The following is a 19,019-nucleotide window of genomic DNA, read 5'->3' as shown; positions in this document are numbered from 1 at the left end:
CTGGCCTTGTATGTCACAGTAAGAGCTGCTGGGCGCTGAGCACTTCTGAAAATAGGGCCCTGATTCAAGTGCCCAAACTGGAGCTGTGCTTCCTTGAAAATCCGGGTTGTCACATGTTGTTGCAGTGATGTTCACCTGGTAATTTAGGTCACAATGCTGCGAAGACTTAAGCACATGCTTAACGGTGTGCATTGTGTGTAGTCTTATTGAAGTCAATAGGACTATACAAAATCCATAAACGTTACTGACTTCAGTAAGATTACTCACAGAGCATAAAGCTGAGCATAAGGTGCATAAGGATCAGAGCTTTAGATTGTGAAGTCCTGAGGCTGGGACTTTGACTACCTGCTATTTACTTGTCTGTATAGTACCGTGAACAGCAGTGACACTCTATAAATTATTGTGTTTTCTGTGCTGTCCACTAGTTGTTAAGTGGTTCTTAATGCTCGATTTAAAATGGAATAGAAAACTGTAATAGCAGATGATCAAACAAGCCAGGAGTAGTCTGTGTGCTTGGTTGTCATGGCACGAAAACATTTGTGCCCTCTGATAAGCTTCAAAGAGAGTGCCCCATTTAGAGAGATACTGTCAAGTGTGGTTGAGAGAGATTTACCCTAACACGTTTACAAAGCCCATGCAATGCTATGTGTATGTTTCCTGCCTCCTCCCAATTCATCAGTCTTCATATTTATTGTAAGTATTAAGGGGACTGAATAAAATGGAATGTCACTAGTGGTGCAACTTGTAGATTTGTGCCTCTTTTTTAAAATTGTGGTGGCGAGGGAAGGCTTGACTTCCAGCCCCTCTTATATGCTTCTCCCCCCTTCCCCCCGCCTCGCAGGGGGTGTCGAGAGAGAGCAGCCACCTTTGCATATCCCCGTTTCAGCTTGATGCGGAGAAGCTGTATAGATGCCTGTTCAATGAAGGAGAAGAGGGATCGGTGCTTCACGCTGTTCAGTAGAAATGTGTTCTCACTCCCAGACTGTTCCTGTCTGACCACCGAACAATCTGAGCTTCTCTTGAAATCACTGGACATGGCATGCCTAAGATCAGAGTAATGCTGAGCGAGGGTGAGGGTTGGATCCTGCGCAGGGCTAAATACTCCTCCTGCTCCTGATGAATACCTTGCAGGATAGTACACTTAATGAATAGGGAAATCAAGGCCATTGAATTAAGTCTGCTGCTGTGATATTGGTAGCTTTGTTTACCGCAAGAATGCCCTCCTGACTTCAAAATATAGTGTAGAGAGGATTAGCATCTTGCCAGTTTTTCCAGGAATGAAAGAACCTTCAGTAGATGGAAAAGTACCGAACAATCTCAGTTGCCAGTTGGAAGGTGAGAGAGACAATTAGCTCTCAAAGGCATTTCCTAATCAGGTAGTTAGGTGTGGGGAGACATGTTTTCCCTGAGTGTTAGGATTTGGCTTTACTGATCATAACTGTAAGCTTCTTAGGGGAACAAATATTTAGAATAGTAGGCAGTGTTTGCTGCCTAATCAGAAGTATTTGTGGAGGTTTAATTCTAATGTTCTCGCAACCTTGTGGCAGTGATACTGACCTGGCTTTTTAACCAGTTGTTGTTAAAACAAAAAGGTGGTTAGAAATCAAATCAAAGGGATTACCCAATTATCTGTGCAAATTGAGATACTATTAACTTCCTTATTATTATCGCTTATTATCCCAATCTTTCAAAATTGTCATAAAAGTCTTACCAGCCCTAGTAAAAAGAAAGAAAGGAAAAAAATAAACAAAAACCCTACTAAAAGGAAAAGGAGTACATGTGGCACCTTAGAGACTAACCAATTTATTTGAGCATGAGCTTTCGTGAGCTACATGAAGTGAGCTGTAGCTCACGAAGCTTATGCTCAAATAAATTGGTTAGTCTCTAAGGTGCCACAAGTCCTCCTTTTTCTTTTTGCGAATACAGACTAACACGGTTGTTACTCAAACCCTACTGTCTCACCATATGCTGATGGATGATAATGAGGCATCTAATGGTATTTTAGCATATATCTTTCAAAAAAAAAAATTACTTGCCATGGATTAAGTGAGAGAGCAGAATTTTGCAAATCTGCTTCGTGCCATGTTTGACCTTTTCCTTTTGAGGAAGGCGCTAGCTTTTGGCTGCAGAGAGACCAGCACAATTAAAATTAATGTGTGTCCTGGAATTGTCAGGTATGTTTAGACATGAACTGTGAATGAATTCTGATTTAAGCTTGTAGTGTAAAAAGAGATAGAAATAAGCTTAATTTGTAATGTGCATTGAGATTTTTTTTTAAAGGGCTTCTCAAATCAGTACATCATATAATCACTAAACCATAGCCTGAGAAACAGTTGTCTCTGGTATTTCAACATGCTGTAATTCCAGTTAATCTAATTTATGAGAAACTATACTGAGTGACAGATGTGAGAACATTTATTGCCTGGCCTTCCTAAATTACATGCAAGATAAGTCTTGTTTAATTTTTAACTGTAAGAATGTCTGACTGCGCAAAATATAAAGCACATCCCAACCTAACGATCGTGCCCTCAGTCTCCAAACTGTGGCAGTTGTAAGCATGTTGATCATTCATATTTTTCTACTTCGCGCTCTTCTTTCCCCAGGGTACTCTGTAATTCACCCTGAAAATAGTTACTGGGCACAAAAGTGTTTTTTAAAACACCAACTACTTCTTTTTTTTTTATTATTATTATTATTATTCACAGTCTCTGTTAAAGGGGTTTGGGAAAATGTAAGCCAAAAATAGGATTGTTTTGAAAGTCCTTGGACCTGTGACTTAGTGTACGGAATTGTCCCCTACTGGTATTTGAAACTGAGGGCACTATATCAAAAACATCAGTTCAGGCCTTAAAGCATAACCTCCATCTTGGCTGTCAGTAGCAGTAGCATCATTTTATGTATCCTCTATCCTAGCCTCCAGCCATGAAAGGGCAAGCCCACAACACAACGTCCTGTCCCTTCTTTTGCAAAGCACTCTGCACGAAGTGCACAAAACATCGAGCTGTTCCAAAGCAGCATGTACTTGGCATGTATATTGTTCCAGTACGCACTTGCTGAGCTGCCTAAGTCACAACATGCATGGCTGTTTACTGGACACGGGTCTCAGAAGTCCCTGACCTCGTTGGGACTTAACCAGAGGATGCTCTGTTCCAAAACCAGAAGGCTTTACCTTTTGAACTAAAGAAGCTCTTTTTGACTCTCAGCATTATGTATTCTCTCTTCAAACCACTAGCTGCTTCGGGACAAGACACTCTTCTGCTAGGAACACATAGTACAGGGATGGGCAACTTTAAGGTAGTACACGGTGACAGAATCCACTAAAACCCTTTGGTGGGCCTGGGGATGTGATGTGGTGGGGGAGAGAGGTCAGGTCCTGGGGAGAGGCTGGGTAGAGGTGTGGAGAGCGAGCCCACCCTGTGCTCACTCCTCCAGGGTGGCTGCTGTCCTGAAGAGGTGGCACAGCTCCCTGCTGTGGCCCGTTGGATCTTGCCTCAGCATCATGTGACATGCATGTCTGCACACAGGTGGGGCCTCCCCTTGTGACTCCATGTCCTGCCCCCTTCTTGGCCCTGGTGCTGTGGGATCGCCTGCCCTGAACTAGTAAAGTTCAGGCCAAGTGAAGTTATCCGGCAGATTAGGTATGGCCCCAGTTGTCCATCCCTGACAAAGTAGGTCAGTATCGGTGAGACAGAAGAGTTCAAGTGGGGTTAGATGGAGCAAGGACGTCTCTCCGGTAGGAAGGGAGAAACATGAGGAGCTATAAGTGTTACTGAATACATCTTAAATCAGTCTGAGGAAAAAAACCTTTGTTACCTGTCAGTTTTACTTGCAGCATTAAAATTAGGTAGAAGCAAAACATTTCTGAACGAAATGATTTTGTCAAAACAAAATGATCTGATTGATCCAAAATGACTTTTTTTTAAAAAATCAGAGAACCTTCTTCATACAGCCATAGAGCAAAGGGAATGGTAGAGCTGCAGCAAGACACATTGCAAGATCCAAGAGCCATCCTCTGAGACTGGGAAAGAGCCCATGGAATGGCTGAGTGGGAGAAAGCAATCGGATAAATTAGAGAGGTATGGTACAAAGAGAGAGAGTTTGTGACTAGTGGAAGAAGCAAGGGGAGAAGATAGGTCAAGTATAGAGGGAGAGCAGGGAAAGGGGAATCGTAGCCCCCTCCCCCACACAAAAAAAGCCCTTATGAACCGGTGATGGTGTGGCTGATCTGGTTAGGTCCTGTGGTGGTGTTCCTGGTGTAGATATGTGGGCAGAGTTGGCATCGAGGTTTGTTGTATGGATTGGTTCCTGAGTTAGAGTTACTATGGTGCGGTGTGTAGTTGCTGATGAGAATATGCTTCAGGTGTCTACACCAGTGACACCATCACAGGACCAAACCAGATCAGCTACACCATCACCGGTTCATTCACCTGCACGTCCACCAATGTAATATACGCCATCATGTGCCAGCAGTGCCGCTCTGCTATGTACATCGGCCAAACTGGACAATTCCTACGTAAAAGGGTAAATGGACACAAATCAAATATTAGGAATGGCAATATACAAAAACCTGGGAGGAGAACACTTCAACCTCCCTGGACTCACAATAGCAGATTGAAAGGTAGCCATCCTGCAGCAAAAAAACTTCAGGACCAGACTTCAAAGAAAAACTGCTGAGCTTCAGTTCATTTTCAAATTTGACACCATCAGCTCAGGATTAAACAAAGACACTGACTGGCTAGCCAACTACAAAAGCAGTTTCTCCTCCCTTGGTGTTCACACCTCAACTGTTTGAAGAGGACCTCATCCTCCCTGATTGAACTAACCTCGTTATCCCTAGCCTGATTCTTGCTTGCATATTTATACCTGCCTCTGGAAATTTCCATTACATGCATCTGATGAAGTGGCTATTCACCCACAAAAGCTTATGCTCCGATACGTCTGTTAGTCTATAAGGTGCCACAGGACTCTGCCGTTTTTACAGATCCAGACTAACATGGCTACCCTTCTGATACTTGAATGGTAAAAGTGTGTTTTGAGGCAGGATTTGTGGGCAGAGGTTTGTCACACAGGTATAACTGCACTGAGTTTAATTTGCATTAATCTGGATTTAATCCTATGTAAATACGGGCTGGTCTACAAACAAGCTTGCATCAGTTTGCAATCTAGTTATTTCAGTGCAAGTTTGTGTGTAGACCAGCCCTTACAAAAGAATCTGATCCTGATCATTTAATTAGTTTAGTTAATGTCCATCAATAAATTGGAGGTGAGGAAAGATCGAGCTCAGAAACCATGTTCTTTCTCCCCCTTTTCTTCCCAGACACTAGAAACAATGCTGAGAAGGAGAACAACTTGAAAGAACTAATAAAAGAGCTGCCTGATGCCAACTATTGCCTGCTGAAGTACCTGTGCCGGTTCTTGACCCGAGTTGCTGAGCATCACACGGCAAACAGAATGAACGTTTTCAATTTGGCCACCGTTTTTGGACCAACTTGTTTTCAGTAAGTTCATGGGGCTTTTTTTTTCCCTCCCCTTTCTTTCACTTCAGCTGAGCACGTTTTGAAGCAGGTGGCAAGAGACGCAGCTCAGAATTCTCACCATTTCAGTTGATCTTATAAATTCCCTGAACAATGGATGCAGGCTTTAGAGGTAACATTTGGGGTTTGGTTGTCCTTTCGGGGCGTGAGGAGGGAGTTTGTTGGCATTTTGAAACACTTCTTTTTTAAGCAGTTTGTTAGGTGGTGTAGACCGGAGAAAAATGGAGCAGAAAATCCCCCAAATTTGTAGAAGGAAGAAAGTTGCATCTACACAGCTTTCTTCCTTTTCTGCCACACGCCAGGGAGGCTTCTCTGCACAACATCTAGAGAGGAGGCAGTTAGGGAAGAGAGCATCACAGGGCAGCTGCTGGATGCTGCCTGCTCCATGCTTCCAGGTAGTGAGACATGCAAATCCTCTTGATTCAGGAGTGTGTGATCCAGATCCAATGGCACTGTGGTGCTGACAGGAGCTGTGCTCCTAGAGGACCCAGAGACCTATCTGGAGGGGATGGGACTCTGCAGAGAAAGTGGGAGTGGGATTTGACACTAGATTCATTGGTTCTACTGACTGCTTCCTTCTGGTCCAGACTCCTCCTCCTCCTTTCTGGAGGCAAGGATGTAATGGACTCCTCCAGTGCTAATGTGAAGTTTGGAGTTCATTGTGATGGAGTTTCAGATAGTAGGGCCCTGCGCAGAGATGCAGAGTTTCTTCCTACTCACTTGTTTTTACAGCCATTAACCTCCATGCTTCAAAATCCCAGGTGGTTGTTGAAGTAATGATTATTTTAGATAACCTCACTGCATTAAGTGATGAGTATTCTAGTAGTCCGTGCTACCAGAAGTGTCGAATTATTGTCGTTTGAAACTTTAACCAGCCTGTTGGTGGTGGGGACATGGTGTTTTTGGTTTCCTTTGAGGTTGAAGAGTCCATAAATAAACCTGAAAATTACAGATAATAATATTGTAAATTTTATTGTGGTGTTAGTCTCCATCACTGGAATCAGAAAAAAACAAACTCAGTACCACAGGATTGCAAAGATTGGTGTATACAGAGTCACATATGTAGGTCACCGTTAAAAAGCCAACATTTACCAGCTGTTACACCCTGGGGTAGAAATGGTCATGAATTGTGTGACTGAAGATTTGCATTGGAAAATGCTGCTTTGTTGAAACCAAAACTTTTCCTGGAAATGGGCAAGTTTTGATGAAACTTTCGTTGGGGAAAGTTTCTGAGGTCCAAGATGGAATTTCTGGTCGAACACAAGAATAGTTAAATGCCCAGGGGCCCGGGCATTTGCCTGGGTTATGAGAGACCTAGTTTCAAGTGTCTGTCCCAAATCAGGCAGGACTTGAACCTGAGTTTGCCACATCGTAGGTGAGTGCCCTGACCACCAGCCTGTTGGCTAGTTTGGGTTGGGTGTGTCTTTGGTTTTGTTTGGGTTTTTTTTTTTTTTTTTTTTTTGGTTTAAAAAAAATGTTGAAAGGTCTTGGTTTTTTCCTTGATGTGCAATGGGGGAAACATCTGAAATCTCAAAGCTTCGCAGGACAGGAAGGCTGCTGCCACCCAGCACCAGAAATGGGTGTCACAGCAGCTATGCAGGGCATTAAATATTAAAAAATATGTTCTTGGGCTTCTTTTTGTCCTTGGAATCTGTGGTCTTGCTCATCAGTGAGTAAGCAGAGAAGTTAATTTTTTACCAAAGCAGAACAAAACGCTTTACAAGAAGAAAGTGAAATTCTGCATTGTAGCCTCCAACTCCTCATTCATTTTCTTAATGAATGACTCTCAAGATGACGTTTCTGTCCAACAGAGCTAGGTGGAATGATGTATTTTGATGAGAAGGGAAGGAAAAGGTGGCACGACCCACAGGTGGAAATGGAAAACTTCCAAAGAAAAGCAGATCAGTGGATTTCAAACCTAAGTATTTGGTACGCTCGAGCTGAGGCTGTGCCTGGACACAGGCAGACGGGGATGCCTTTGGGCTCATGTAGGTTAGATTTATTTTGCCTAAAATTCTCCATCATTGCTGCCAGCTACACCATGATAGCAATGGGGAGTGCTAGCATAGATGGTAGCCTGGTAGCTGCTGGCGTTTTAGACCTGCTCTGACAGGGTTGAAGGACCGGGTGGTTACAGTGCTGCTGTCTGGTCTGTACTAGAGCTCTGTCACTGTTGTTGGCAATGGTCAGAATCTAGAGACAAAGGAAAAGTGAGTGTTGATGCCCAGGAAAGTGAAGTGCCAGGATTCTGTGTGTTTCCACCTTTTTAGTCACTATTTCTCAAGTGAAAAAAAGAAAAGATCAAAATACCAGGTCAGTGTAGTTCTCCACACAGAAAAGATAAAGCCCCTATGCCTAGTTACTGTTGTTTTAAGGTCGCAGTGACTGAGAAGGTCGTGGGGCTGATCTGTATTAATTTACAAATACTGTATGTTACCCAGTGTTGGGGATGGTAGCAGTATGACTGTACTGGGTTAGTAGAATGTTTTATACGTATGCTGGTTTAGTTTAATAGCAGGCCTGATAGGAAACTAACAGGAAGGCAACACAATGGTCCCAGATGAGCAGCCTCCTGCCTGAGCTATTAACTGGGAAGTACTAGCAGAGTAATAAGCCTTGTTTTGCCACGGCTGGGATCCAAACACTCAGAAGGACACTAAACAGTTCAATAGTCCCTCTCTTGGGCAGGGGAGTCATTGTCAGGAAACTGTCCCTTGGAAACAAATTGATAAGAGACATGCTCCACTGGAGGGTCTGAAGAATCAAAACCTCCCTGGCCCCCTGCCAAAGGGTGGTGAGGCTTGGATAAGACAGGCACGCCTATAAACGTGTTGGTCTTTATGCTTTGTTCCAGCTGCTAAAATTAAACAATACTCTGGTTTAAGAAAAATGTCTGGTATTCACCACTGATGGTAATCTCCCAAAGGGAAGACATGCAGGTGCCGGTCCCCGTTGGCTTATTTTTCTTCTTAGCTTTTGACAGTTGGCTGCTATATCTTTACAAGATCGAGACATGTCAGAGAGAAGAGATGTAGATTCTTATTCTAATAAGTCCACATTTATTTTCAACCCAAGAAAATTCTTTTAAACATTTCATCAGACCCATTCTTCTAGCAGCATGGTGTCATTGAAGGAACGGTCCTCAGTTGTTCAGGGATCTGCTGGTAATAGGTAATTATACGCTATAGTGAGGAGAGAGAGGCTTTAAACCATGAGCAATAATTCAGATTTCTTCAGCCCAGTTTTCTGGTTGTGTAAGTGCGTGAAACTGCAACTCAGTGGTATGACATCCTGTTCAGCTCTCCTGGCTAGCATGGAAGGGGAACGTAGGACCAAGGCTCTGTCCTCACGCTGCTCTTCCCTCCCTTCTTTGCGTCCAGTACCAGAGGCTCCCAGATGTGTCCTGTTCTTGAGCTCAGGAAGCGCTAAATGTCGGCTCATGGATGGTCACCTGTAAGGGATGCAGGGTTCTCTGGCTAACAGTACACTGTGCGTCACCCCAGGGTTTCTGTCCTGAACAAACCTATCTCACTCTGAAGTAGATGAACAATATTGTTGGTTCTTTTCTCCCCCACAGAGAGGTTTGTGTTGAGAGGGAGAAGCTCATGTATCCAACTGTAAGTGTTGATATAAGTTGTCTAGTGATGCCGGTTACATTGCTTGGAAATAGTACAGGAAAATTTCCTTGTCTGATCTGTGGAGTGGAGCATAGTTAGCAATTGGATATTTTCCTCTGAGACTTCCCTTCTTCTTTAGCTTAGCTTGCCCAATCATCTCCTGAGCTCCATACTCCTGATCAGGCCTCCCCTACTTGTGAGGGAGAGTTCGTGGAAGGTCTTCTACAGGGGCTGTGGTGCAGAGATGGAGCCGGGATGCAGCCGCACTCAGTGGCATTCTACTCTGCAAAGCCTTCTGACAACAGAGTCGATATTCATACCCAAGTGAGTGCTGCTGGAATGGTCCATGCCTGCATGCCAGTTAGAAAAGGGAATTTTGTGTAAGAACTGGGTGGGTGGTGAATGGTGGCATGCTCCTGTGGGGGTGAAGGGAGGGGAGAGGAGGAGCAGGCAGGAGCTGACCATGCATAGAGGTAGAGCATCTTGCCAACACAAGGATCTCTGGGGATTAGGAAATTCTTCCCTTCATGGGAGATGCATTAGACGGGAACTCCGTAGGTGAGCTTCTTGGAATCACCTAGATCCTTTGTACACCTCCAGTAGGTATTTCCACAGGAGGGTATGGTGTGGTCCCTCCAGTGTATGTCTGTTTTTATTTGGATAAGGCCATCCCACGTGCCATTGTGGAGCCAAGAAAAATATAATAAAAATGCAGGTTTCCTGCTCTCCCACAAGGCCTTGTCTGCAATCGGAAATTCCTCCGATTTAAGCAGTTGATGGAGCTGTGCTGGGACTGACCCATAAGAGTAGACAAGGGCAAACCGAGTTTTGCAGTGATTGAGATAATCAGGTTTTACCCCGATTATGAGAAGGGATAAACCTCCATGAGCCTGGTCTGTGCAAACCCTTGCATGCCTTTGTCTATGCTTAGGGGTCAGCATTGATGCAGCCATATCTATTGCTGAATAAGACTATTCCTGAGTGTGGGCAAAAGCGAAGCGTTGCAGACATGCTGATTTTTCCACTGAGAAGTGGAGCTGGAAGGAAGAGTTCAGTAAATCCTAACCACTAATTCCAATTCCAGTATAGTCCAAAGTGAAATATTTAGTAAGGGTGTCTTTTGAATTAGGATAATAAGGGATTTATTTTTGTAGCTCTGATTTGAATACTGTTGTTTGTAATACTCTCCTAGATCCTCACACATGTCTTCCATTTCTATCAATCCTACATTATAATCGGTACATTGCAGCAGCTGTTTGAAGTGGTGGGGATTTTCATGCCCAAACCCTTGACTTTTTCTTAATTTCTTCATGTAAAGACAGAGGCAAACTAGCAGCATGCTAGAAGTTCTAGCCCCCACAGGGCAAAAGACAAAATTGCGTTCTGACATGAACTAGGAGAATAGAAATAGCAATTAAAGCATGAAAAATTGCAAAACTGCCCCAAAGTTTATGCTGCTAAAAATTAACAAATACCAGAAATGTGATACTGGTGTGTAAATAATTATTAGGTCAATCATGAATATTTTTTGATGTTGCTGCATGACAATTTCCCCCTCTCACTCCTCCTTTTCTGTTACAACATTAAAAGGCTGCCTGTTGACACATTTACAGTGCTCACTGACGACTGTTAATTTCCCAGTATTGATTAAGAGAGAGGTCAGTGAATGCTAAAGTGATTTCTGGTGGTGTCGATTAGTTGGTGATTGTTTCAGAACCTGTTCGTCGACTAACAATTTAAGGCCTTGATTGTTTTATGGATTATTTTACAGAAACATTTCCTTATTTGAGTTTGATTGCATGGTAAATGAGTCTAGAGTAATAGCTTTATAAAAAAAAACCCACCCCATTAAATTGTTAAACAATGAACAAGGCTCCCAATGTTAGCAACATGGAGATCCATTTTTATTAGTAAATTAAATGCTGGCAAAAACACTCAGGCAGAACAATGTAATGTACTTGTTTGACTTCCTTTTCTCCTTTGGAACGCAGTTGCTGCATGTATTTGTGAACTGTCACAAATTGTTGCAAAGTGTTACAATCCAGTGTAAATGGTGCAGAGAGAACCTGTAGAAAGATGTGCCCAGCTGAAACAAAGAGAGAGACCTTGCACAACAAACTAATAATTTGTTTATAAAATAAAATGTAGCCAAGGGCAGCATCTAGCCTTGAATATCGGGGCTGGTGGTGGCCTAGTGTTCGTGTCATAGTCTACAAATTAATAACAATAAAACCTTGTAGTTATGTAGAACTTGGCATCTGGAAGGACATCCAAACAACTTTTCAAGCTGGATATAGGAATCTTTCTGTTCCTCAGTGGAGTTCATCTCTAGGATTGAATGTGACAGCTATTACTTTTAGTGCTCACAACCGACATAACAATTTTGGACAGGAAACAAAGAAAAATACTTCAGCTAGCTGAAACTGATGGAAGAATTTGTAGGCAGAGTGGGCCTGATCCAAACCCCACTTAAGCCAATGGGTGTCTTCCATTTGGTTCAGGCCCATTATGATATCGCTAATTGGAATATGGCTGAAATGGTGGGGCTAATGCTCCTGTTTCCATAGGATCCCAAAGAGCACATGTGGTCCTGACTGTAGTTTTATGTGTCATCTGAAAGACAGCCCAGTGCCCCTAACACCATGTTGGGACATTTCATGTGTCTCCCAACAATTCATTAAACAAAACATGACTTTTTAATTAACCACAGTGGCTTTCACTGGTTGTTGCTGCTGCTCTGATCAAAAATAAAGTGTCAAAGTGAATTGAGTTGGCACAGTATGAGGGATCCTTATTTTGGGGTGTTGTCTCCAGACTCCCGTCAACTGCAACTGATTGCCATAGAAAATGTCCCACATCTGAAAGGTGCGCTTACCATGGTTTATAAGCTGTATGCTCCTCCCCTGTAATTTTGAAAGGATAGATTTAGCCGTTAAAACTCCACCTTGTTTATAAGTGTCACAAAACATTTTGTAAACTCCATAGTCTGTGGAGTTTGTAAACTGTGTAAACCAAATAGCCTTATTCAAGGAGTTTGGAAGCTTGACAGATCACAGAGAAACATTTGTAAGCTCTTCAAACCAAACAGCTTCTATTCTGGAAACATAGCTCTTTAGGAAGGTGTAATTTTATACCTTCCTCTGCCAGCGCTGGTAAACTGTGGTCCTGTATAATTGTTTCTTGAAATCACAGCTAAAAAACATGTTTTTCTTTTATATCTTCTGATTTTTTTTTCTGCTTATTACTTTATTCTGCATTTGTATTACTTAAATCTGTAAATTGGTGATGAAGGTCTGTAGGAAAGCTCCTTTATGGAATGATGATGTGGTGGATCATCAGGAAAGACAAAGCAGCCACAGTGATGAAATTTAAAATAGTGCAAATTGTGAGTGCCTTTAAAAGCAGATGGATGCTATTTTAAAGCACAGTATTAAACGGCGTTGCTTTTTCTGCTTGCTGGATATTTGCCCTTTTGTGATGACAAAATAAGTTTAATTGCCTCAGGTGAAGGCTTCTTATTGTGATGGGCAAGAACATTTTTCTTTCTGATGTTGTTGTTGTTTTGCAGCTGGTTTCCATAAATAGGCATTGTGCCCTTTTCTCGTCCCTTGTGTCTTTCTTTTTTGTTGATGGTAGTGTGGTAGCTGGAGAACGCTTTCCAGAGGATGGTGATAATTCTTCAGAAGAATTTTGTACATACATGGATTTTGACGCCTCTGGATTTTATAACCCATCTTACACATTTTATAACAGGGAATAGAGGAAATTTACACAGATCAAATGCACAACAAATATTGGCTGTTTTAGTCCAGTAGCTATTGGTTCACCCCTACAAAAGTATGCACATGTTTGGTTTCAGGAGGATTACTTGTGCTGAGTAATTTTTTCCGGATCTGGCCCTTTGAATATCTGAAATATTTCATATGGAGGATTACTGTGGGTTCTGAATAAGGGTCCCCCCCAACTGTGTCCTCTTAATCAAACCTATATGGTGTAGTACTTTGTGCAACTCTGTTTATGTATCTGCAACTAATAAATTTGCGGCCTACTTGAAACCCACTCACAGATGATCATGTGGGGCTGCACATGTAGCCTCCTGTCAAGAAAAAGCCATCCCTTTGAGTTTCTTTTCTTTTTTTAGTGAGACATGTTCTTTTGCTTGGGCAGGTAAATTTGGACATTGACAGATGCCCTGCTAGGAATAGGGTTGAAGTCATGGCCAAACAGTAGTTTGACTCGTAATCTCTTGGAACCAGGCTCTGGCGCATGAATGAAACTTTCAGAGAGGGTGCATATTCTCCTGTTTGCATGCACCTTTTGTTTTCTGTTCCCACCAATTCTCTTGCACTCCAAACCTGGCTATGGGGTTTTAGGCCAACAGTGAATTGCACCATTGCACAGACTGCACTTCTGCTTCACTTATTTGCCCTAGATAACTATTTCACCCACAGCTAAATCATTATACCCTCTTGTAGTCTGCCAGTGTACAAACGCCAGTGTGTGTGCATTTTAAGTACCGGTAAATTGTCTCTGATTTACTCTTAGAATCATAGAATATCAGGGTTGGAAGGGACCTCAGGAGGTCATCTAGTCCAACCCCCTGCTCAAAGCAGGATCAATCCCCAATTTTTGCCCCAGATCCCTAAATGGCCCCCTCAAGGATTGAAGTCACAACCCTGGGTTTAGCAGGCCAATGCTCAAACCACTGAGCTATCCCTCCCCCTTGCATCACTGTGTCTGAAGAATGCGAGGAAAAGGAAGAAAAGGTGTGGAAATAGACCACAGTATAACTCTAATAGTACGCTATGAACCAAATGTGCTTTTCAACTTCTGTTTACTGCTTGGAAGAATAAAATCTCTGTGTAAAAAAAAAAAAAAAAAAACCCAAAATGGGATTTTAATATTTGTAATGGCTGAGACTTAGATTTGTTTTCCCCCTCTATAATGTGTCAAGTATTTCTTGGGATTCCAGCATGGAATATATTGATTCTGTGCAAGGGCTGTTTGCTGGGCATATTTGCTGTATGAAATCCAAGGATCCAAACTGTGCTTTTGGTTTATTGCTTAATTTGCAAAAGTTAAAAAAGCGACCTAAATTTCAACAGGGGTTATTCATTTGAATTGTACCTATTTTGGCTGCTGGTGACATGTAACGCATACAGACATAGCACACAGACTATTCGAATGAAAGTAGAGGGACTGAATCTTTAAAACTAGAATTGTTGTTTAACTTGCAGCATTGGCCCGAAGTGCCTTTCAGGCTCTCTTTGGTTCCATTTTGTCTCAGCCCCCACTGACCCTGCGCCTGCAATGAGCTCTACACACCTGGACTGTACATTTGGAGCCAGGGTATTCATTAAAAAATACACCTCAAAACACACATACATAATTGCTGTAATAGTCACTATCACAAATTAAGCTTGGAATATAACTCCTGTAATGTACAGTGCTATTGACACTGGTTGAAACCTTTTTGAAGAACTTTCCCTTTGAGGTGAAACTCTGTAGGAGCTCACTCCAGATATTATTTTTTAATTTTGGGTTTGAAGAAAGCAATTTAAGCCATTTTTGAGCTACTGAAGAATGAAGGAAATATATTTTTGAACTAAAATATATAAATACCTTTTTTTTTTTTTTTTGCTGACTGGTAGCTCAAAATCACTTAGACAAAAAATTCAGATGTGGCACATACCTAGTCCTCAGTGAGGAATAGTTATTGTCAGCTGTGAAGGAAGAAAATTCTGAGTTAAAAAAAAAATGACGAGTTGAAATATTTGCTTGTGAGCATGATGAGTAGGGAATTTCTAAGACTTTTGCAGAGCCTAAGGAAGCCTTGTTATAATGAAATCCAAACGCTACAGACATGGGTTAGTTGATAAAATCACCCAGCCAAGAGTAAAATTCTGGTCCTACAGCTCCAAAACACAGGCCCTTACCTCTTGAGCTAAAAAGAAAAGTTATCAGCCAGTAGTGCAAGGCCACATATCCTGTGTGTGGGCCAGCATTAGAGCCAGACCTACATATAAACATCATTATGTCACAGTCAGGCATGAGGAGATTTCTGAACATTTGTCCTGCCTTGCTAGGGGTTGGCCTGGAATTAATCTCTGGTGCTGCTTGGGAAGAAGTGTTGTTGATTTGTCCCTTGTATTCTCCACAAAGATGTGACCAAAGGGTATGATTTCCCTTCTCTTACTAGACCCAGTGCTAGTCAGGACTTTAGTACTGCCGCAGCTACAGCAGCTCACTCCTCTGGTCCCCAGTGATCATGTTCAGCAGAGTAGGAGTAGGCATTGTTTCAGCTCCCCATTGAAGGGCTCATCAGTGAGGTGTGAGGGGAGCTTCTGAAGCCACTCCTTCTCCGTGATGCTACTGGAGCATTCATTGGAATGGGCAGAGCTCACAGGGCAGGGATCAAAAGGACTCTGTTTCTGGACTGGTTGCAAAGTTGAACCGATGTGAGTAGGAGGAGAGGAGAAGTAGGAATAATTAATGTGAGTGGGGGGAGTTTTAGGGAGTCCCATTTGTTTCTTTTTCCCGTTCACAAAAATACCAAGTTTTTTGCATTTAATTTCCTTATTTCAATGCCATGTTAAGGCAGTAAACTGCAACATGGAAAATATCAGAAAATAAAAGAAGGCTCTCAAAAGAGTGTCAAATCATTCCTATTTCACATATCTATGTAATAGCTCTTTATTGTTAATTAGGCAGTTACAGTTACATTTTAATACACAGTTGGAGTAACGTGGAGGAGGTAATGTTACTCTGAGGGCCTTAACTTTTAATATTGTCTGACTTCTTTCCTGTATAAATGATTAAGTTGCCATAACATAGTTGTTGGCATCTAATTATTAGTTACAATACTATAATCCTGTAAGGTGCTAAGTGAGTTCTGGAAAAGCTGTTCTTGAGCAAAATGGGACTGAGTCAAAAACCCACTGAAGTCAGAGGAAAGATTCCCATGGACCTCGGTAGACTTTAGATCAGGCCCAGTGTTTGCCCTCTTTGGGGAGTTCCTATAGCACAAGAAGTTCTGACACAGAAACGGTATGGCCAGTCCTGTTGTAGACCATGGGTGAGAACAACGTAACCCGAGGCAAAGTCTGAAGATTTATCACTTCTAAAGCATTCCAGAGTTAGTTCTAATCCCCAGCAATCTAGCATTTTAGCATTATCATCTAAGTGGAGGTGTTAGTTTTTTGTTTATTTGTTTAAATTCTGTGAGTGGATTTATTGTTTGTGAGGGATGAATATTACTGGCTGGAGATTAAAGTTTGCACCTTATTGCTCACTCGTTGACCTGTAAGATGCCTGTTATTGTAGACCTGGGCTACTGCCTCTGACTACAGGCTGCCCCTTGTGTGTGGTTAGAACCCACTACCAGTGTAATTTTCACTCCTCACCTGATCCAAACTAGACAATCTAAGCCAGGGGTCTCAAACTCAATTTACCTTAGGGCCAATGCCAGTCCTCAAATCCTCCCAGCAGGCCAATAATGCCACTCATGCCACCCAGAACCCGCCCCCCCAAAACTCTGCCCCTCCCCACTTGCCTAAGGCTCTGGGAGAGAGAGTAGGAGGTCTGGGGTAGGGAATTGGAGTGTAGGCTCCGGGAGGGAGTTTGGGTGCAGAAGGGGTGAGAGGTTGGGCTCTGGGAGGGAGTTTGGCTGGGGGAGGGGTCTGAGGTGCAGGCTCTGGGATGGAGTTTGGGTGCTGGGTGCAGGCTCTGGGGTGGGTCAGGGAGTGGGGGTGCAGGAGGAGGGGGTGGGGTTGCAGGCTCAAGGAGGGGGGAGGGGTGCAGGCTTGGGAAGGAGTTTGAGGGTGGGAGGGGGTGTGTGGGGAGGGGGTGCAGGCTCTGGGATAGGGTCAGGGGGTGCGGCGCTTACCTGGGGCTCCGGGGCGGGCCGGGGTGCCTTGGTGCGCTGCTGCCCCCAGACACCACCCCTGCAGCTTCCCATTGGCCGCACGGGCGCTCGGGGATGGGGCAGCGTGAGGAGGCACAGCCCCGCCCTGGCAGACACGTGGAGCGAGCAGGCAGACGCCACTCAGCTCCGCTGCGCTGCTGGGGCCCCGGGCCATTGTAAATCACCGGGGGGAGACACGCCCGGGGTGGCAGGTGGGGCCAAGGGAGGTGGGGCCCCAAAACTGCTGGAGCCCCACGGGCCACATTGGGGAGGTTTGTGGGCCGCAGAAGCCCTGCGAGTTTGAGACCCCTGATCTTGGCCTTAAAGGCAGTAATAAGGTTTTGTGGGGGGAAAAAACAATTCCTGAAAAGTAACTTTGTGGGGTTTGTTTGTTGCCTCTTACTGATCTCTAGGTTAAAAAGGCTCAGGTTACAAGTAAAGAAATGTTTACTTTTCTAATTTTCAGCTCTTCAGACTCACCCTGCAATCTGAGAGTCATGTTCTATTTCCATTATCTGCATCATCACCACTAAAAAGGTTCAAGGCCTCTGTTACAAGACAGGGCAAACGAGGCCCCTGGATACACCTGTGGTTGGACTTACAACTCTGTTGTTATTGCATGATGCCCTCAGTGATCTTTTGGTTGTGGCGTAGAAGTGCCAGTGATTGGATCTGTTGATGCATGAAAATGAAATAGATTTCAGCTCATTCTCTCTTAGCTCTATCAACTCTGAAGGAGGAGCAGGAGTAAAGTGCAGTAAAAACTTTATTTTTGTCACTATCATTGGCGGATATGACTCTGAATGCATGAAAGGAGCAAACAGATGCTGTTAAGAGTAGAACTGCATTGTAAAATTGTGTGTGTATGTAAATAAAATGTCTGGAATGTTGGTAGAGTGTTACTTCAGTGGATAGCTGAAGTAATGCGATAACCAATGAGAATGAAAATAATTGATCCAATAGAAATCTAGCACACTACTAGATTATCCTATGTCTAATATTAATAATTTGAATTATAAGTACTACTTCAAATTATTAATGTTAGACATAGGATAATAACACCAAAATTGCACCCAGTCATGTTCCTAAATAACATGAAAATATTTGCAGGTGTGACATTCCTCTGGTGTATTTTGTGGGCTATTACATATCTAGGATTATTTTGTATATTTTCCCCACTTGTTGAGTTTCTGTTGCACAACTGGGTTTCAGTGGTAATTATCATATGTCTGTTCTGTCACCTCACATCCTGTATATGAAATGAACTGGTGACTACTAAAGATTGCAACGCCGCTCATGGAGATGGTGTTACTGTGCTCGTGTAATGGGCCACTTACATCAGTGGGAGGCAAATTTAAGTGTAGACTCATGCACAACTAGGGCAATGCAAGGCAGCTTTTGTCAGCATCACTTAGTAGTGTAGACCAGGTCTAAAACCAATCAGAGAGATTGTGAAGCTGAAGGCTTAGGCCAACTCTAGGCCTACGTATCAACTGAGAGTCTCTCAGGCTTAACGCTGGTGGAACGTTATTCAATTTAAGTGATTAAAATCACAGTAAAATATGTAGTGTTTGGACTTTCCTAAATGCTGGTGAACGGATGACTTTAATACTCATGCTCATCTCTGTATTTCTCCTGTTAAGAGTAATATCTATACATGTATGTTATATAACTCTCATATGTCTGGGACAGATTTCATGATAACAAGTCATTGCTGAGTTTTGGTACACCACTTAGAGGAGAGACGGGTCAGTTGATGCCCATTAAAAAGCAACATGTCCAGAGGGAACTCCTTGAGTCTCCGTACAATAGGTAGCAAACAGCTTACGGGACAACGAAGAAGGGGGAACTCCCACACAGGATGACTTCACCGAAGAATTACCTCATGGACTCCTCCCATCACCTTTTGCATCTGTGAGCAAGGGGGTTAGAACGGTCATATGGCAGGGGTTTGGGGTAAAAGCT

General features: G+C 43.1%; 1 protein-coding gene across 2 annotated transcripts in view; it reads left to right on the top strand.

Annotated features, from left to right (window-relative positions):
• FAM13A (family with sequence similarity 13 member A) overlaps positions 1 to 19,019 on the top strand; it is a 183,977-nt gene that overhangs the window by 13,484 nt on the left and 151,474 nt on the right. For both annotated transcript variants that reach the window (XM_073340684.1, XM_073340682.1), the window contains exon 4: positions 5,318 to 5,498. In XM_073340684.1, coding sequence (XP_073196785.1) covers positions 5,318 to 5,498 — 181 coding nt within the window. The remainder of the gene's footprint in view (positions 1 to 5,317; positions 5,499 to 19,019) is intronic.

This window comes from Lepidochelys kempii, chromosome 4 (assembly GCF_965140265.1).
Source record: "Lepidochelys kempii isolate rLepKem1 chromosome 4, rLepKem1.hap2, whole genome shotgun sequence".
In the NCBI taxonomy this organism is placed as follows: Eukaryota; Metazoa; Chordata; order Testudines; family Cheloniidae; genus Lepidochelys; species Lepidochelys kempii.
Note: the sequence above shows the minus strand (reverse complement) of the source record. Positions and strands in the feature narration are given on the sequence as shown.